Genomic DNA, 17,288 nt, shown 5'->3' with positions numbered 1-17,288 from the left:
CAAGCAAATACGTGAAACTTTGATACAAATCTTTCCACATTACTGCCTGCTTCCAAGAAAGCACTTAGAGTGAACTGGAGCTCACAGAGTCAAAGATAAAAGAATATTCTTTTCAACTCATTAAATCATGGTCGTCTGGACCATGGATAAATAGAAGTGACGAAGCCTAATTAACATTATTTGTAGCAAGTGCATTATCTCTATGGGGGTCTTTCTAGCAAGACTAGTAACTCTAGCTTAGTGTGAGACTGACTCTTGGAAGAAGGGATCAACAAGTGCAAATAATGATCAAAAGCTCTCCTGGGCTAAGATATGTAAGGGAAATGGTTATTTCTACGAAATGCTCCACTAGGGCAATTCAGTACATAATGAATGTTAATTGTACAAAGTCCACTAAACTGACATATGTATTTATGTGATTTCATTTGATTTCTAAGGTAGATTTTTCAGCATTTCAAATAAGCCTTTTAATTTTCTTTTCCTTCACAAGTGAATGCAGGCTTGATCTACTCAAGTCCAAAAGTGTCTGACTGAGGTTAAAGGTGTGCTGCTTTTTATCTTGTTTTTAACTGTTCTAAACTGATAAAATTTCCATTTTTTTCTCTTCCACTCATTTTTGCAAAACAGGGAAAAATGCAATGAAACGGCAAGTAGTAACATCAGCAGCTGCATAATCAAAGGTGGAAATGCTGCTGGAACTATTTCGATAGCTGGAAGGCAGCTCCACAAACATTGCAATATTGTTCAACAGCATTGAAACACTCGTTAGCTGAGGCAAGAAGTCCAAAGGTATATAAAAAGCAGAGTGTGACATGACCGTATAATGTAGAAAAGTGAAGGAGGTTGAAAAGTCAAATATAACTCAAGTCACGTACCATCTGAATTAGGTGCTGCTGGGAGAGGCAAATGTAATTTGCAGATCTACTTTAAATTATTTTTCTAGAGCCAAGGGAAATCCTGGTTCCTAACGCAAACCAAATGTTTTTTGATTATTAGGTCAACTGAGATCAGATATATGAAAGTGCCTTCTAAACAGTAAAGTTTCCATGTTAGATTTTATTATTCTCAAATTAAATGAGGAAATATACTTTCTCAAGTACAACTAGATCTTTGTGTAAACTTGATTCTTCTACCTCAATCTCTATTCAGTTTCTTCAAGCTCCTTTCTAGATGACTGGCACGGGGATCTTTATCACTCTTTTGCAGGTTTGTACATCTATCTTGCTTGATGGGTAAACAACCCAACTCACAAGAACCCAGGAGGGAAAACAGCAAAGGGAAAATGACCAAAATGGAGATGGAAAAGACAAAAGTATAGCTAAACCAAAAAGAAACAGGAGTCAAGAAAAAATAACAACAAAATATATTTAAAAACAGACTTCTCCAATTGGCATTTGAATGAAAGAGCTACCAATTAACTCCACCCCTTTCTATTGTTTCCTTTGCTCCTGGAGTCCTCTTGCAGCTTTTATTCTTGAAACTCAGGCGGCAGCACCAGACATTAAATCCCCAAAGGGAGAGGTATTATTAAACCTTTTGCTGGTCACTTTTCTGAACAAAATGGACAAATTCTTAAGCACTCTTATTCATTTCATGGCGATCGTTAGAAGAAAAAAATTAAGCCAAACTTGCATATTGAAAATAAAAACAAAACACACACCAAAAAAAAACCCTGAAGATAATAAATATCGCTGATTCACTTATTTTAAACAAAGTCCAATTTTATTCACTCTTAATATCCTTGCAGTCCATTGTATACCTTCTGCACTGATCCCTGTTTCAGTAGCTGTTTGATACCTGAGGAAAGAATGAACAAATGACTCCATTAAACAATGTGACTTCACTAGAGTTTAAAGAGCATGTTTCATGGGAGGCTCACAAAAAGTTTTATAACAACCACAGATTTGAATGAAACAAATAACCACCAATGTCCACATGTTCATTGCATGTGAATACCCCCACACATGCACATGTACATCCAAGACGATCCTTCGTTTTTCTCTCAGGCACACACACTATACACATCCCATAAAACCCTATGAGAAGAGGTAACTGAAATGGAATGCAAGTTTTGCACTGTCTTCCATTACTTCTTTGTCCTCTTTTCAGTTTGACCTCTTTCACCTTCTTTTTATTTAGGACCCACCAATTAGGCCCTCTTCTCAACCAGTCATTGCAGACATTACCCCGAAGACTCTGATCCTTCCAGCGTACCCCATCTCTCCTTTTATAGTTTGGTCCAGCTCATTTAAGTGACTCTGTTTCATAACCACACGCCCACACAAGCTCTCTCTCCCTCGGTTTCAAAGCCCAGCTTACACAGCCTTTTGTAACACGACGACAGAAGGATTTTCAGTACTGCCTTTACAGAAAGGTAAGTTTATTCCCAGTCTTGTGTTCACTAATGTTAGTGGCTGATATCTGAAGTCACTGGAGGGTTTGTTTTTATTGCTTGTCCTCTTTAACTACCTGTTCTCACACTCACATACAACACACACACACACACACCCACACCCACACACACACACACACACACACAATCTCTCTCTCTTTCACACACATTATACCCCTCACCTTCTCTTGCTTCCTCTGTTAACTGTTCTTTTGGAAAATCCACATCAAAAGTGATGATCAAAGAGCCTTTGATGTTGTTGTTGTCGAAGTTCGGGAGCCCTTCCCCTTTCTTCCATAGCTTGGCTCCCGGTCTAGTGATCTTATCCCGGGAAATATGTACCTGAAAAGCCAGAGAATGGACTGGAGCAGGACTGGTACTCCTGAAGTACAATACTGGCTTCTAGTGAACACTAGTGCCCAAAGCTCATGTCACAGCTCAGAGGAGCAGCAAGGAGGAAGGGGCGAGGGGACTCATTAGTACATTGCAAGCCAAAGTAAGCAAAGGCCTTCAAAAGAAAAAGGAAAACCAAACGCACAAACAAGCAAAACAGTAAGGCTCTGCCAATGGAGGCTGTAAGGACAACGCCGCCAGGGGCTGCGCGCAATCAGCTCTTAAGTAGCAGAAACATCTGTGACTCAGTTACTGCCAGACATTCAGCAGCAGAGTGAGGAGAAGAAGCAGGACAAAGACTGAGAAAGGAGTCCCCATGGCTCTAAATGATTGAAGGGGCTGAAATAATCTTAAAAGCACCCACGTGAAAGCTTTAAGAGAACAGGAAGCAGGAAAATTGGTTTGTTTACCTTGTGACCATCCAAGTGAGTGATATCCATATCAAAGCCCACCAGAGACTCAACTAGTGAGATTGTCACGTTTGTGTATAAATCATCTCCTCTCCTTTCAAATATTGGGTGCCTAAAAACAGATCAAGGCAAAAATCATTAACTTCCACCTTCCTGTGAAAAGAATTCAAAAAGTTTTTAGAATATCTTGGAAAAGGATGAATATCACTCTTTTAAACAATAAATATTTATTAGACACTCCTTTATGTGTAGTACTAATCAAGACTACACAGGTATGTAAGATTTATTAAACTACTCTAAAAGAACGTACAATCAGCAGAAGCCAAAGATATAAATATAAAACTACAAGTACTAGATTATGGAAAAGAGAGAAAGACAACTTCCAGCAAGGAAGATGGGCATCAGGAACGGATCTGGGGAGGTTTCCAGAGCTGAGATTGCAGACCAGGTCAGTTCTAGAGATGCAGATAAGGTGGACACAGGCGGGATGGGGATAGGGAGAAAGGGAATTCTGGCAAAGACAAGGACTTGAGAAAGTACCAAGTTTACTCAAGGAATAGTACATATTCCAGTTTCTCTGGGAAGCAATGAGGAAGACAAGGTAGGTAAAGAAAGCTGGAGAAATGATCACTGAGATTAAAGTGTGCTATGAGGGAAAAGTCCTAAGTGGTGGGGGCCCATTTCTCCATGTTTAGGTGGGAACCTCGTTTCAAAGAATTCTTAGAAGCAGGGGTACCACTGGTTTCCAAAGTGGTAACAAGAGAGACATAAATGAGAAAGACTGAGTCCCAAAATTCTTGTCTGAGCAGCATTTCATGGTGAAGAGACGCCAACGAAATAAGAGCTCTCTCTGCACAGAAGCTGCATATTATGTAATACTGGGTCTTTTTTATGGAGACAGCTCCCATTCTTGTATGGAGCCATATTTTCTGTTAAAATATCAGGTCTCCTTGATTTCCCATTCTTGTTTGCCTCTCACTTACAACTCCTTACTTGTCTTATCAATTCTTTCCTGCCAACATCTTCTGGATTTGTATGTCCTGAGCAAATAAACAACGGGGCTCAATCTTAGGCCCCGACCCTAAATTTTCAGTATTCTAGAGTTACAAATAATCATTTAGGCATGACACAGAAGACAAGGTCTGTAAGTGCCCTGGTGGTTACCCATATTTCTATCATCTGACTCATATGAAAAGCAAGAGCTAAAGAGAAGTCCTCTAACATTAGCTTACTTACTTGACAACTTTGATTCGGAAACGTAAGTCTCCTGGTTCTCCATCCACATGAGGCTCACCTAGTCAGAACAGATTACAGCAGACTGTGAACCACACAAGTCGAACATTGGAAATCTATTTGGCAGTTGAGAGTATTTTAAAGCCATTACCTAAGGTGCTATCAAGTCTATCTATGAGAGCACTGTCTCTACCTGGTTATATCAAGTGTCACATTATTAGTGAAGGTCACTTGTGCCTCAGGCACAGCAATAAATAACTTGACCTATTTTCTAAACAAAGAAAGATTTGTTGATTTCCTGAACCTGAAGTCTTAAAGCTTCTTTTCTTTTAGATTTTAAATTTAACCCCAAAGGTGAGGTCTGAGAACATCCTAATTAATGCAAACTAGTAAGAAAGAGAACCTTCTTTCATTGCTGAGTTAGAATTAATCCATTAAGGTCTGAACACGCTAAATTTTGATAACTTAGGTCACTTGACGGTAACTTTTGCCATGATATCCAAAAGATAAACAGTAACGCTACTGCTTAAGGTGATCAACCATGATGGTCATAACAGATTTTCTGTATCGCAAAACTGACTGAAGATAGTCAGAAATGACATGTGCATTTACTACGTGGCCATAGGTGCAGGTGGGAAGGTATTCGCAAGCAAGCAAAGAGCAGAAAGTTATGACAATAAAACATCAATATCGATATTTTACCTTCTCCAATAAAGGGGTACTCCATGCCATCTCTCACCCCAGGCTCTATTTCTACCTCCAATGTTCGTTCTTCATTCACTAGTCTGAGACAGAGAATTTAAAATGAAAAAAGTGAGACTACAAAGCAAACTCCAGATGCAGATAATTAAAGTTTTACCTATTGTATAGAGCTTTTTCTTGGAAGATGATCCTGTATCTTTAGTTGACAAAGCCATGTGGTATTTATTTACACCTATGTGCCAAAAGCCACAACAAAGCTACTATATATATTACATAATCATGCAACTGCTACTTCCAAAAAAGCCTGCAGTAGATGGATTACTTTGAAGTGCGTGATACACATTTGCACCTGGAAGGACAGGGTCATGTTTATCAGGAATCTAGCAGGAGAGTTTATCCTGATTTTTTTTCCTGTTCCCACAAATACCAACTTGGTTTTGATATATATAATTTAAGTTTCAATTAAATAGTTGTGTTTATAACATAATCAGCAAATAGTACTTCTCTAATTTGAAATGTCGGCTGGACATATAAGATTACTCTAATATTCCAAGTAGAAAAATTGAAACATCAACATTTTTTAAGTACATTCGGAAATAAAGAGCATTGCTTATTGGTTCAGAAACATAAAAGGAGATATTTAGAAGAATGCCATTGTAAAAATATTAAAATGTACTTTTGCTCTATCATGGTAGAACATGAGAGAGAGAGGAGTGAGGAAAAGGAGGGGAAAAATCTGGGAAAGGATCATTAGCATTTTAATAGAAAATGAGATGATTAAAGTGTCTCTTGGTAAAACAAAGCTAGTGCTTTCACATACTTGACGTTAGGGCACTCATCGCAGACCACCTCCTGGGTCATCTGGAAGCGCCCTGGGCCCAGCTGGGTGGTCCGCATCTCTTGCCGACAGTTGCATTTTCGTTTTCCAGGAGCCTGCCTTGCCACAGGTTTGTTCCTAACTACCTAAGAAGTGCATAAACAACATCAGCTTCCCGCTCACATAAAACAGCCTTCGGTTTTTTCAAGTGATCAGGGCTCTGCGCATGTGCCAGGGCTGGGGCTCCCCCTTCCCTGGCAAGCTATCCCTCAGGACCTAAGGCTAACATAAGTCTTTGAGGAGTTACAGAGCAGCCCCAATGCAAAAATGAAACATATAGATAATTAAATGACTCCAATTCTAAAGTTGGAGAAGAGAGGGAAATAAGAAAGAGAACTGAAAAATACTGTGTATGATATCAGCATTTCTAAGCCTCAGTTAAATACTACTGAGTTAAAGTAGTTCACAGAATTACTGTCTTCTAGAAATCTGAGCTGTGCAAACCACAACCCCTGAAGAACTACAGCCTTCAAAAGCTGGTTTGTGGCTACCACCAGAGGATTAGTTATAATTAACCTAATGAAAACACTTCCCTGTTTCAGACAACTCAGTCTAGGACTGTTTCCAGTGCTGTCTCAATTCAGATACTTTAACAAGTAGAAGAGGCACAATGATCATTTCTTTGTAGTTGATTGCAATCAAACATCCTGATCCCTCCAAGTATGTGGAAACTAATTTACATAGAGAAATGCATTCTTGTTTTTACCTGTTTAATTAGTTAAACACCTAATCACAAACCATGTGCTTACGCAGAAGGATGAAACAAATGCTTGGAGAAAAATCCCCGAAAGCCTACCAACATGAAAGCCCAGGTCAACAGAATAAATAACATCAATAGTAATTACAACAAATACTTTATAGCACTTACTATGTGCCAAGTAATTCTCTAATTGCTTTTACATAAATGAACTTATTTAATCCTCACAACAACCTTGTGAAGTAGATACTGTTATTATCCCCATTTTAGAGGAAGTAATGAAAGCACAGAAAGATTCAGTAAAAGACCAAGGTCACATAAGTAACATATGGCAGAGCCAGGATTCGAAACCAGGTAGTTCAGCTCCAAAGTCCATGCTTTTAACTACAATGTTCTCTCAAGATAATTTTTTCTTAAAGAAGAATTTACTATTGGGCCATTTAAATAGCAAGGTCACTTACATTCTTTACAATAATTAGACTGAAAAAGAATTTCTTTAGAAACACACTAACTGTAAAAAGTGATATGCACTGTGTATTAGCCACGACTTCAGACAACAGGTCTGGTGGGGAACATGGGAGTTAATTACGCTCACCTCTTTTCTACCACTTGAACAACCTATCCTGTTTCTGAAGGAGAGATGGCCCACATATTTTGAATGCCCTTTACTCTCATTCTTCAGACTGAACAACACTATTACAAGCCAGTTGCATCTTCCGTAAATCTAGTCCTCCTCTTCCAACTATTCAGAGCCACAATTAAGAAGAATGTGCTTCTTGTTAAGATGGCGCATATGCACAGGCAACCTGCTATCTCTTCCAAAACCCTGGAAAAACTAGGAAATATGGGCTCCAGGAAACAATAATGGTAACAACACATGTGAGAAAACTCCTGACACAGAAGGCTGTTTTGAACTGGTATGTGTATTGGGGCAACAGTAGCTATCAGGGGCAGTGAGAGGATCTGGAAAAAAAGCAGTTGAAGTTCTGGACAAGACTATCGCACCCCTCTTCCCAGAAAACAACAGACTCCAGACACAAAACAAAAACACAAACGTTGCATGAAAATAAAATACAGTTAAACCACTAGGTAAGGGCTTGCCCTAATACACTCTACAATGGAAAGAGAGGTGCCAACAGTGGGGAAGGGAGGAGGATATGAGCTCAAAGGCCAAAACAGTGAGAGGTCTGAAAACTCCAATGATCCATCCCCCACCTCCAAGACAAAATACTGGCCACCAAATGTATTTTAAACAAATTGTATTAGAAAAGACAATCTAAGAAATTAAAATAAGCATGGTGATACTTAAGAAAGTAAGGGAAGACATTAGCAAAATGAAATAGAGTAAGAATTAATACAAGAATCAAGCAGAAATGTTATGTACACAAATGAGTCGAAATAAAAACACAGCTGATGGGGTATTATTAGAATAGATATAACTGAAGATTGAAATAGTGAGCTGGAAGACCATGAGGCACTCTCCTAGAAGTATGAAAGGATAAAGAAGTAGAAAAATTTTTTATTATTTAAAAGAAAGTTAACAGCAGATAGAAGGAGAAGTGCCAATGGACTAAATATCTAAAATTGTAATAGACATAAACTTCTCAGAATTAAAAAAGATGAATAACCTAAAAAACTCCAAAATTTTAGTAAAAAATATAGGTGAACTGCTTTCTGATTTTAGGGCAGAGAAGAATTTCTTAAACAAGACATGAAAACTTACCATAAAAGAAAATACTGAAAAATCTGACCACATTAAAATCAATTATTTCTGTTCACTTAAATAAATCTTTAATATAATGAAAAGACAAGTTATAAACTAATAGAATATACTTGTATCACATATAGCCAGCAAAGGATTAGTACTAAAAATAAACTTTTCTTAGACATCAATAAGGGCAAAAGGCAAATGGGCAAAAGACATAAAAGGGCATTTTATGAGATGAAACAAATATGGCCAATCAAGATATAAAGATACTTATCCTAATTATGAATCAAAAATGCAAATTAAGACCACAATAACATTTTATAGCCATTTAATGGGTAAAAATTGAGAAGTCTAATAATTCAAAGTATTGGAGAAGTGGGCAGATCTATAAGATCTTTTATAAACTGCTGGTGGAAGTACCAGTACCAATCAATTGAAAAAACAATACAAATGAACACTGGGTCATATTACCCAGCAATTCCACTCTTACATATATCTACCCAAGAGAAATGCTTGCTCATATGTACCTGGATATATACACAAGAATGTTCATACAAGTACTATTTGGAATTAAAAAAAAAACTGGTTGTAACCTATCTGTCTATTTATACATTGTAGTCACAGTGAGATTCTATTCAGCAGAATTATAGCTATAAGCAACAACATGGATGAATCTGAGTAACATAACATGAATGAAAAAAGCCAGTCCCAGAAGATAATGCATTATACGATACCATTTTTACAAAGTCAAAAATGACCAAAAAAAAAAAAAATCAATATATTATTCAGGTATTCATGCATATGTGATAAAACAAGCAAGAGTGGCAAGGGAATAATAAAGACAAAATTCAGGACAGTAGCTACTTCTGAAGGGAGGCAGGGGACCAGAACAGGGAAGCAGCATGTAGGCAGATGTAAGTGGTGGTATTGTTTTATTTAGTTCTTGGGCTAGGTGATGAGTTCTTGAAACAACAACAGTGTCTCATGAACCAAGGATTATGATTAATTCTACACATCTGGTCACTCTCCCCACACCCTAAAAGACAGAGAAGATACCTAGAAACATCTTGTTTTTAGTCAAAAGTACTACTTCTGGCAGTCAATATGAATAGCTGTATTGTTTGAACTTACTTCCACAAAATTTCCCGCATATACTTCTTCCAAAGTGACTTCTAGATCTACAATAATATCACTTCCTCTTGGAATATTTCTGTCTTGCTGACGAGGGGTTCCTCCAAACATGAAACCAAAATCTCCAAAGAAGCTGTAGATAAATGTAAAATCATCAGGAAAAAAAATCAGAGTTCGTGCCTTAAATTAGTTTTCTTTACATTCATAAAATATTGTGTCCTACAATGTATTGTGCAAACCTAAAAGACATTTTTCACACATTGGAGTCATACATCATATACAATTTTTAATTTATACAATATCGACTATATTGCCCCCACAAAAAAATTTACGTTATAATACAGTATTGTCCAGAAATGTAGTATAGTGCATATATATAGTATACCAATGAATTCAGTAAATTCATTCAGTGAATTGGGTTTAACCAATGAAATAATGATTTAATACTGAGGAATAACAGAATATAATGGACTTATTGAGAAAGGGTATAATATATATAGACCATGTAATGCTGAACCCAATGGTAATTTTGAACATTTGCTGTATTAAGTTTATATGCTTTTTAGAAACTAACTTTAGTGAAAGCTACTGCTCTGTACAAAAATCTTGGATACATAATTAAATAAAGTGAAAAAGCATCAGCCTTAGTAAAATTCTAGACCTTAAGGAAAAGAAGTTCAGGTCTCTACAAGACCAAAATTAATTTTTGTGAGTAACAGAAGCATCGCTTTGAGATTAATACAAACAGTGACATTCAACTGTACAGTGTTCTGATCTTAATGTTAATTATTGATGTTACTAAGAAGTCTCAGATTTTACAACAGTGATGATGACAACTATTTAACTTTCCCCTACCAGTCAGTCTTGGTGAATGGATTCTCTGAATCTTAAATAAAAGCAGAGAGGGAGGATTTGGGGGAAAGGGTATAAACAAAGCTTTTTCTGTTTCTGACATTCCTAAGTATCATTTCTAAAAGACAAGGGGAACAAGATAACTTCCTAGCAGACTAACTGAAATCAATCCTGGGGGAAAGAAGGATTTCCTAATCATGTTAGTCACATAGCTTCACAAGTCTTGAAAATCTGTCACCTCCAAATATTAATGAACGCAACAGTGACTCTTACTTTTGGAGAAGGTTCACAAAATCCTTTGAGAATCTAAAGAAAGCAATAAACCCTCTCCCCAAAGAAATGCATATCCAAACATCTTTTTGTTATAACACTTAAAACCCTACATTAAGATCTCTTAGTATATGGCATCAGGGCATATGGAACTTCGAATGCTCCACAAGAAGGGTTCAAAGAGTGGAAAGGAAGGGTGTTTATATTCCATCCAGTCAGCACTCCCAGAAAGCCATGTGCTGCAAGAGATAAAGAGCTTCTACTCTAATTCCTTCCCCCAGTGCTGGTTATCATAATCATCTCTCTAGTTGATAAAATGAAAGAGAGGCAGCCTTGGGTATGGGAGGAGGAATTTCTCTCTCTCTGCTTACAAGAAAAACTTTGCTCATTAAAGGGTTTACAGTGAGGAGACAAGGTTTCCAAAGTATATTCCCCAGGCCCCAATATTGTGGGCCAGATGAATGACACTTTTAGTGCTGTCTTTTCTAGAGCTTTGAGAAAATAGAAGAGTATATTCCCAAAAAGAGAATGACTGCTTTTGGATAAGGATTGGTGAATTGCACTCTTCATCAAAAGCTTCTGAAAAAGGGAGCAAGGATAATTCTTTAATAATCACTAAGTGATCCATTCTCAGACACTGACACTTTGCAGATGGAGAAATTACATACTGTGAAAAAATGTCTCCATGGGAGCTCTGATGACCATCTTTTAATCCCTCTTCACCGTAAGTATCATATTGTTTCCGCTTCTCACTATCTGACAGAACCTGGGGGCAAAAAACAATGGAGGAAAAGATCATGAGTTTGTAATATTCAGATGTAGTGCATTCATTTTTTTTTTTTTTAATTCTGATACCGTGTCTAAGATTTTAGTGGAATTTAATCCTCATTATATTTTCTTTAGCAGACTAAATTCTTTGATGCATTGTTCATTTTGTAACTTCTGAATGCTCAATTCATGTTTTTAATTTAAATGTATCCAAACTCACCTAGTAACATAAAAATCATATCTGACTTTAATGATGTGGCTATGAAGGTGAGGGCAGTAACAAGAAAGAGGTGAGATGAATTCCTCAGGTTTACCTTCCATGCAGTTTGACTCTAGTGCTTATACTGTTAATCACTATGCTATATTATCTCTCTATAAACTAGGATATGACTATGACAGATTGCCATTAGTGCCAGAAACAGTAAATTAGGACAGCTTTAAAATTTGCTCAGCCCTATATGTCCATACCATACTCACTCTTTCCAACATACACACACTACAAGATTAGCAAATCAAAGGAATTAAAAAGTAGACCCTCCAGAAAGTTCTATACAGCTATATTTTCATACTTCCCTTTTCATTCTTTGGTTTCATTATATAGAAATCTGTTTTTGGAAGAATGCTGTCTGCCACATACATGTTTAAGTTCATAACTTCCTGAGTTTGAATTACAGAGAGTAAAAAGGGACATTGCTCTGTGAAGGTTGCTCAAGGTCAATTTCACAGTTTGAAATGACTTTTTGAAGTTTTAATGGTTTTAGAAAACTATATCCACAGTCAAAGGTATATGCTTTCTCAATGGCCCATTCCATACATAATACTAAAGAATGTAAAAAGAAAATAAGCTTCCATAATCTTCAAAATTTCCCTTCCAAAATAAAAGCTTCCTACTTAATCTGAAGTATATGCACACATATAACTTAGAAAATTAGATAATGTACACTCTTTCCTTGATATTTTTAAACTATTTAAATAATAGACTGAAGGAGAAAGTTATTGCAAACCTATACTTGTGTTGGCTCAGAAAAAGAGAGGCTGGAAGTAGATGGGGCTTGTTGACTCAGCAAGAGAAAAGGAAGATCTGATTGCCATATGTAAATAGTTTTGGCTCATGGCTAAATGATGTATAAGGAGCCACAGCAAAATTTATTAACATTTAAGATATATTAAGAAGAATTTTAAAAATTGAGTATATACTAAAGTGAGCGTTCTTAAAAGCAAAGACAAATGGGTTAGTCCAGAAGTGACTAGAATACTCAACTAAAGCCACTGTGATAGACCAAGTGAGAGAAAGGAATATTTTTGGAAGTATTCTAAAAAAGTAGCTACTTGGAAAAGCAGCAGAAATGGGCAGAGTTAACTTAAAACAACAACGACAACAACAACTCTCATTTCACATTCTGGATTTCCAATATTTTCACTTTCAAGTCCGCTTCTCTGGTCTTGTCTTCACAAACAAATGAACCCTACATTTGATCTATAAGAAATGCCATTTCAAAACCTCAAAACAAAGACTATTTTTTAGTCAGTTTCTATTCGGACATCAGAGACTTCTGTACCAACTTACCCAAAGTCACCCTTAAAATTATCTATTACCATTCACTTCCCTCCTCACTTTTCTAAGGAATGCAATTTTATTCCATAGTCTTGTAAACTATTTTATTTCTAAAAGAAAAAAAAAGGTTCTTAATTGATTTGCCAATCAACCCACAGTGTATAGACTAATTAAAATACCAGCAGTAATCCCAGCTCAATAAAGAAGACAAATTTGTGTTCACAAAAGACTCTTCAACTTTACAACTCTAATTTCTCTCAGAACCAAAGGCAATCAAGTAAATGATACCAAAAATAAAGAAAAGTTGAACTTGTGATTTAGAAAGAGTCTTAGAGTTAAAGAAACTACAATCTCATGAATGATCTATGTATGGCCTGCTTAAGTTATAGCTAAAGAACATGGTAGATTCTTTAAAAAGCATGTTAAATTTCTAACTTCCCTAGAAAATATTTGAGTCCTGGGTTCCTAGCAAACAATAGGGATATTCATGGGAAATACAGTGCAAAAATATGGAATACATATTATCAATAAGAAACAAAATTACATATAATATAAGAGGGTCCACCAACCCTCTCAAGTTTATTTGTAGGCCCCAGGTTAGAAATTTTGATCCTACAGGATCTTTGAAGGTGCCAAGAGAAGAAAGGGGGACCCTATTAGTTCTAGGTTTCACCTGGGTATAAGTCACTACTTTAGTTCATTCACTTCTGTAATCTAGGAGGCCTTGGGATCCCTTCGTTTCATGTTTTTTCCAATACTAAAATATCTCTCATATTGGGTATGCCTATAGATACCTAATATGGGAGGTAGAATATTAACTGTCATGTTTTATCTTATACCTCTCCTGCTTGTTATTTGTGTGGTCCATATGGGCATGTGGATTTGTAATCCTCATTTAGAGTTTGTTCTGTTTCTGACTCCAGGTCCTGAAGTGATTAATTGATGATCAATTTACTTACAAACCTATCAATCTTAATCTCTTTCTTTCATTCATCTTTTCAACATTACTCTCCTTAATAAAATAAATATTATATGAAAAAGGAAAGAAATGACATCTACTGACATTAATTTACAATATAGCATCAAATACTTTTACCTATTATCTACTTTTAAAAAGAAGTGACCTAGAGGAAGGGAATGCTTCTCTGTGGTACATGGTCTTTTCTTATAGGTTTTACTCATACTTTATCCTTTTTCCTGACTCACCTCATAAGCAGCACCCAGATCCTGAAATTTTTCCTGAGCTCGTGGATCATCGGGGTTCCGGTCAGGATGAAGCTGCAGGGCTAGTTTCCTGTAGGCCTTTTTAATATCCTTTATAGAGGCGCTTCGAGGTACCCCCAAGATCTTATAGAAATCTCGCCTGGGTTGGGGGGAGAGGGAGAGGATACTCATTAAAGAGTTATATGTTACATTTATTTAAAGTAAAATTTTTCCCTTTATATTTAGGTTTGTGTCTGAGCAGAGGCAGGAAAATAAAGGTATACATGTGACACATACACATAAAAAAGAATGACTAAAAAGAGAACACACCAGAATTTGTAATGAGTCTTATATATATTGAAGTAATCACACTGAGAGGCTATGTACTTTTTAAGCAATGCTAGAATTACTCAAAATATCTGTGGTATTCTTCTCCTAGAATACCTTCAGTCAAGAAAATCATTTTCTTATTTTATGTTCACACATTATTTTCAACCAGTAACTGTATAATCAAATTAACTCTGTTCTTTCCATTACTGACTTCAAATGATTTTTGACTGTTTCCAGTGGTCAAATAACAACCTCAAAGGATGGTTTCCTTTATTCAAAAAGATTACATCACAAAAATGTTTTAACAGTAGTACTGTTGGAATGTTAAAGATGAAGTTAACTTCAGAGGTTAACACAGAGGTTAAGCCAAAGCCCAAAGAAGAGCCATGAAGAGAGAATACCCATTTGGATGTATGAGTTACAGGTTTGTTTTGTTTTGTTTTTCTGAAAAAGAAAGAAAATATCAATCTTGTAATCACTGCTAGCAGTTATACTAGTTTGTCTAGGTCAAGTCTTAATTATAGACAGCTGCAAAAACTCATATGCAGGAGCTATAAGTCTCAGTGGCTGCAAATATGCATATGGCATGACCTGGGAGATAAGGTAGAGATCCACAGATCTCCTTGCAAGGGACTATGCTGGAACCAAATTAATCATAAAGTAAATCTTTGCAAGAAAGGCCTACGGGAAGATACAATATGACTATAATAAACTTTCAGAGCAGGGACTGTACCCATCCCACAGAAGATACCAATAAATATTCATTGAATGAAATGAATAAATAAGCATGCTCACAAAAATCTATTCCTTTTTTCTAGAGTCACTTTAGCCACCAGAAGTTATTCTGAAATGCACTGTCAACAAAGGGAATGGGAAAGTTGTTCACAACAGACACACTAATGTAGTAGTGATGGTAATTTTATAATGCAGTGGGGAAAATGCACTGGGGTACCAAGATCCAGGTGATATAAGACAGAACATTTAAAATATTATTTCATAAGCTTTTAGTCACACTGCAGGAAAATCATTTAACATATAAGTTTTAAAAATTATCATCCACAAGGGGTTCCATGAGGATTAAATAGGTGTTTATCTTCTCCCCTAAAAATCTACAAAAACTTGAGACAAGAACTATATAAACTGAAATGTTTGCTAAAATTAATGACAAAAGAGCTAACTGTATAAAGAATATGGCTTACTTAAAATATGCTTAATATAAACAGCTCAGAAAAATAATGGGAAAAGACAGCTGACACAACTCGATATTGATATTACAGTTCTCAAGAGATTCTTTTATGAAAGACTAAATTTTAAAGCCATAGGATTAACAATATTTATACTGACATTTTGTTTAAACACCTTAAGGTCTCATGCTTTAGTGTAAAAAGTACAAACAACAAACTAGAAAAACAATAAGGCACTACCTAGAAGAAGTTAATTTTTTAAAAAAAATTTAAGATGTTTCACAAGAAAAAAAAAGAATGACATTAAAGTTTAGACATATATACACAGGGAAAAAGCTTTTAAGAGCATAACAAGCATTTAAATTTTAAAGCTCTGCTAGGTAGTACTTTCTCCTTTTAAAGCAACCTATTAATTGTTAGAAACTAAGACTTTACTATTACCCGCATTCTAAAATATGAGTCTGGCCTATCATATCCTGTGGCCACCAGATTTATAGGATCATGTATCTTAAAGACTGAAAGGATCCTCAAGAGTTCAGGTGGTCCTACTCTTTTCATAAAGGAGGCACATCATTATCCTCGTGTTACAGAAGTGAATTTAAGTGATTCCTTCAAGGTCACATAATTCATAAGTGGGGAGGAGGCTAGAATCCCAGTCTGCTACCTGTTGGTGAAATGCTCTTCCCGCTCAAAATATCATCCACCTTCTCAAAAATGTACCATGGAGACAGTGAGGCATGATGACATCTTAGGTTCAATATCTCAAGAAGCTGGAACGTACAAGGGCTCTCTAAACGGTCTGCTCCCTCAGTTTTATTTTCTTCAGTCCCAGCATGCCTTTCCTACCCGTCCCTACTTCCTCACTCAGCCCGGCACTAACCCACCCACTTTAATGTCAGCTCCCCAAAGGCTCGTTGCAGGCTCGACACTTTATCTTCCTCTACTCCAGCTCAGTGGCCCCGCTTCGCCTCCCCTCGCCCCTCCAATGTCTTTGGTACAGCAACCAACTCCCACTCCGGCCAAATTTGGCTCTACAGGACCTCTAGATCTAAGCCCCTTCTCATTCGCGTTACCCATTGCTCTCCTCTCCTCTCCTCTCCACTCCACTTGCTTGGTCCGCACTACCCATTCCTCCGCCCCACCACCTACCTCACCACAGCAATGCCCCCCTCCTCTTCCCTTCAGCCTCGTCCCAGCCAAGACTGACTCAAGAGCCCCGTGCCCCGCGGGTGTCCGTTCCTCACCCGGCGATCACGGCCCCGATGAAGTACAGCAGCAACAGGCAGAAGGTGCCCAGGTTTTGGGGGGCCATGGTTTCTCTGTGCCAGCCTCTGTGCCGGCCTTTGCCCCACACACTCCTCACAACCTCCGCCTCCGCAGCGTCGGCTCGCCAGCCCACCCGGCCCTGAGAGGCCGCCGTACACCAAGGTCTCCTACTTGGTCCGGAGCGACAGCTAGCTTGCCCCCTCCTCTGCCAGTCCGGTTCCCGGGAGTACCCAGTCCCGGTGAGATAAGCCTCCCAGGTGAGAGCCAATCGCTGCTCGGGACATCACACGCGGCCGGTGTCTTGCAGCCAATCAACG

General features: G+C 37.4%; 1 protein-coding gene across 1 annotated transcript; it reads right to left on the bottom strand.

Moving 5' to 3' along the window:
• Positions 1–1,340: 1,340 nt before the first annotated feature.
• DNAJB11 (DnaJ heat shock protein family (Hsp40) member B11) lies at positions 1,341–17,225 on the bottom strand. Its single transcript, XM_039850786.1, has 10 exons — positions 16,950–17,225; positions 14,195–14,351; positions 11,334–11,431; positions 9,544–9,676; positions 5,951–6,093; positions 5,131–5,213; positions 4,432–4,489; positions 3,196–3,307; positions 2,575–2,734; positions 1,341–1,797 (listed from the first exon to the last, which is right to left on the bottom strand). Exons 1-10 carry the CDS (start codon positions 17,015–17,017, stop codon positions 1,733–1,735), a joined length of 1,077 nt encoding a protein of 358 aa, XP_039706720.1. The 5' UTR covers positions 17,018–17,225; the 3' UTR covers positions 1,341–1,732.
• Positions 17,226–17,288: the final 63 nt, after the last annotated feature.

Source organism: Pteropus medius, unplaced genomic scaffold, assembly GCF_902729225.1.
Source record: "Pteropus medius unplaced genomic scaffold, Ma_sr-lr_union100, whole genome shotgun sequence".
Classification (NCBI taxonomy): Eukaryota; Metazoa; Chordata; class Mammalia; order Chiroptera; family Pteropodidae; genus Pteropus; species Pteropus medius.
This window is presented reverse-complemented; position numbering and strand designations above follow the sequence as displayed.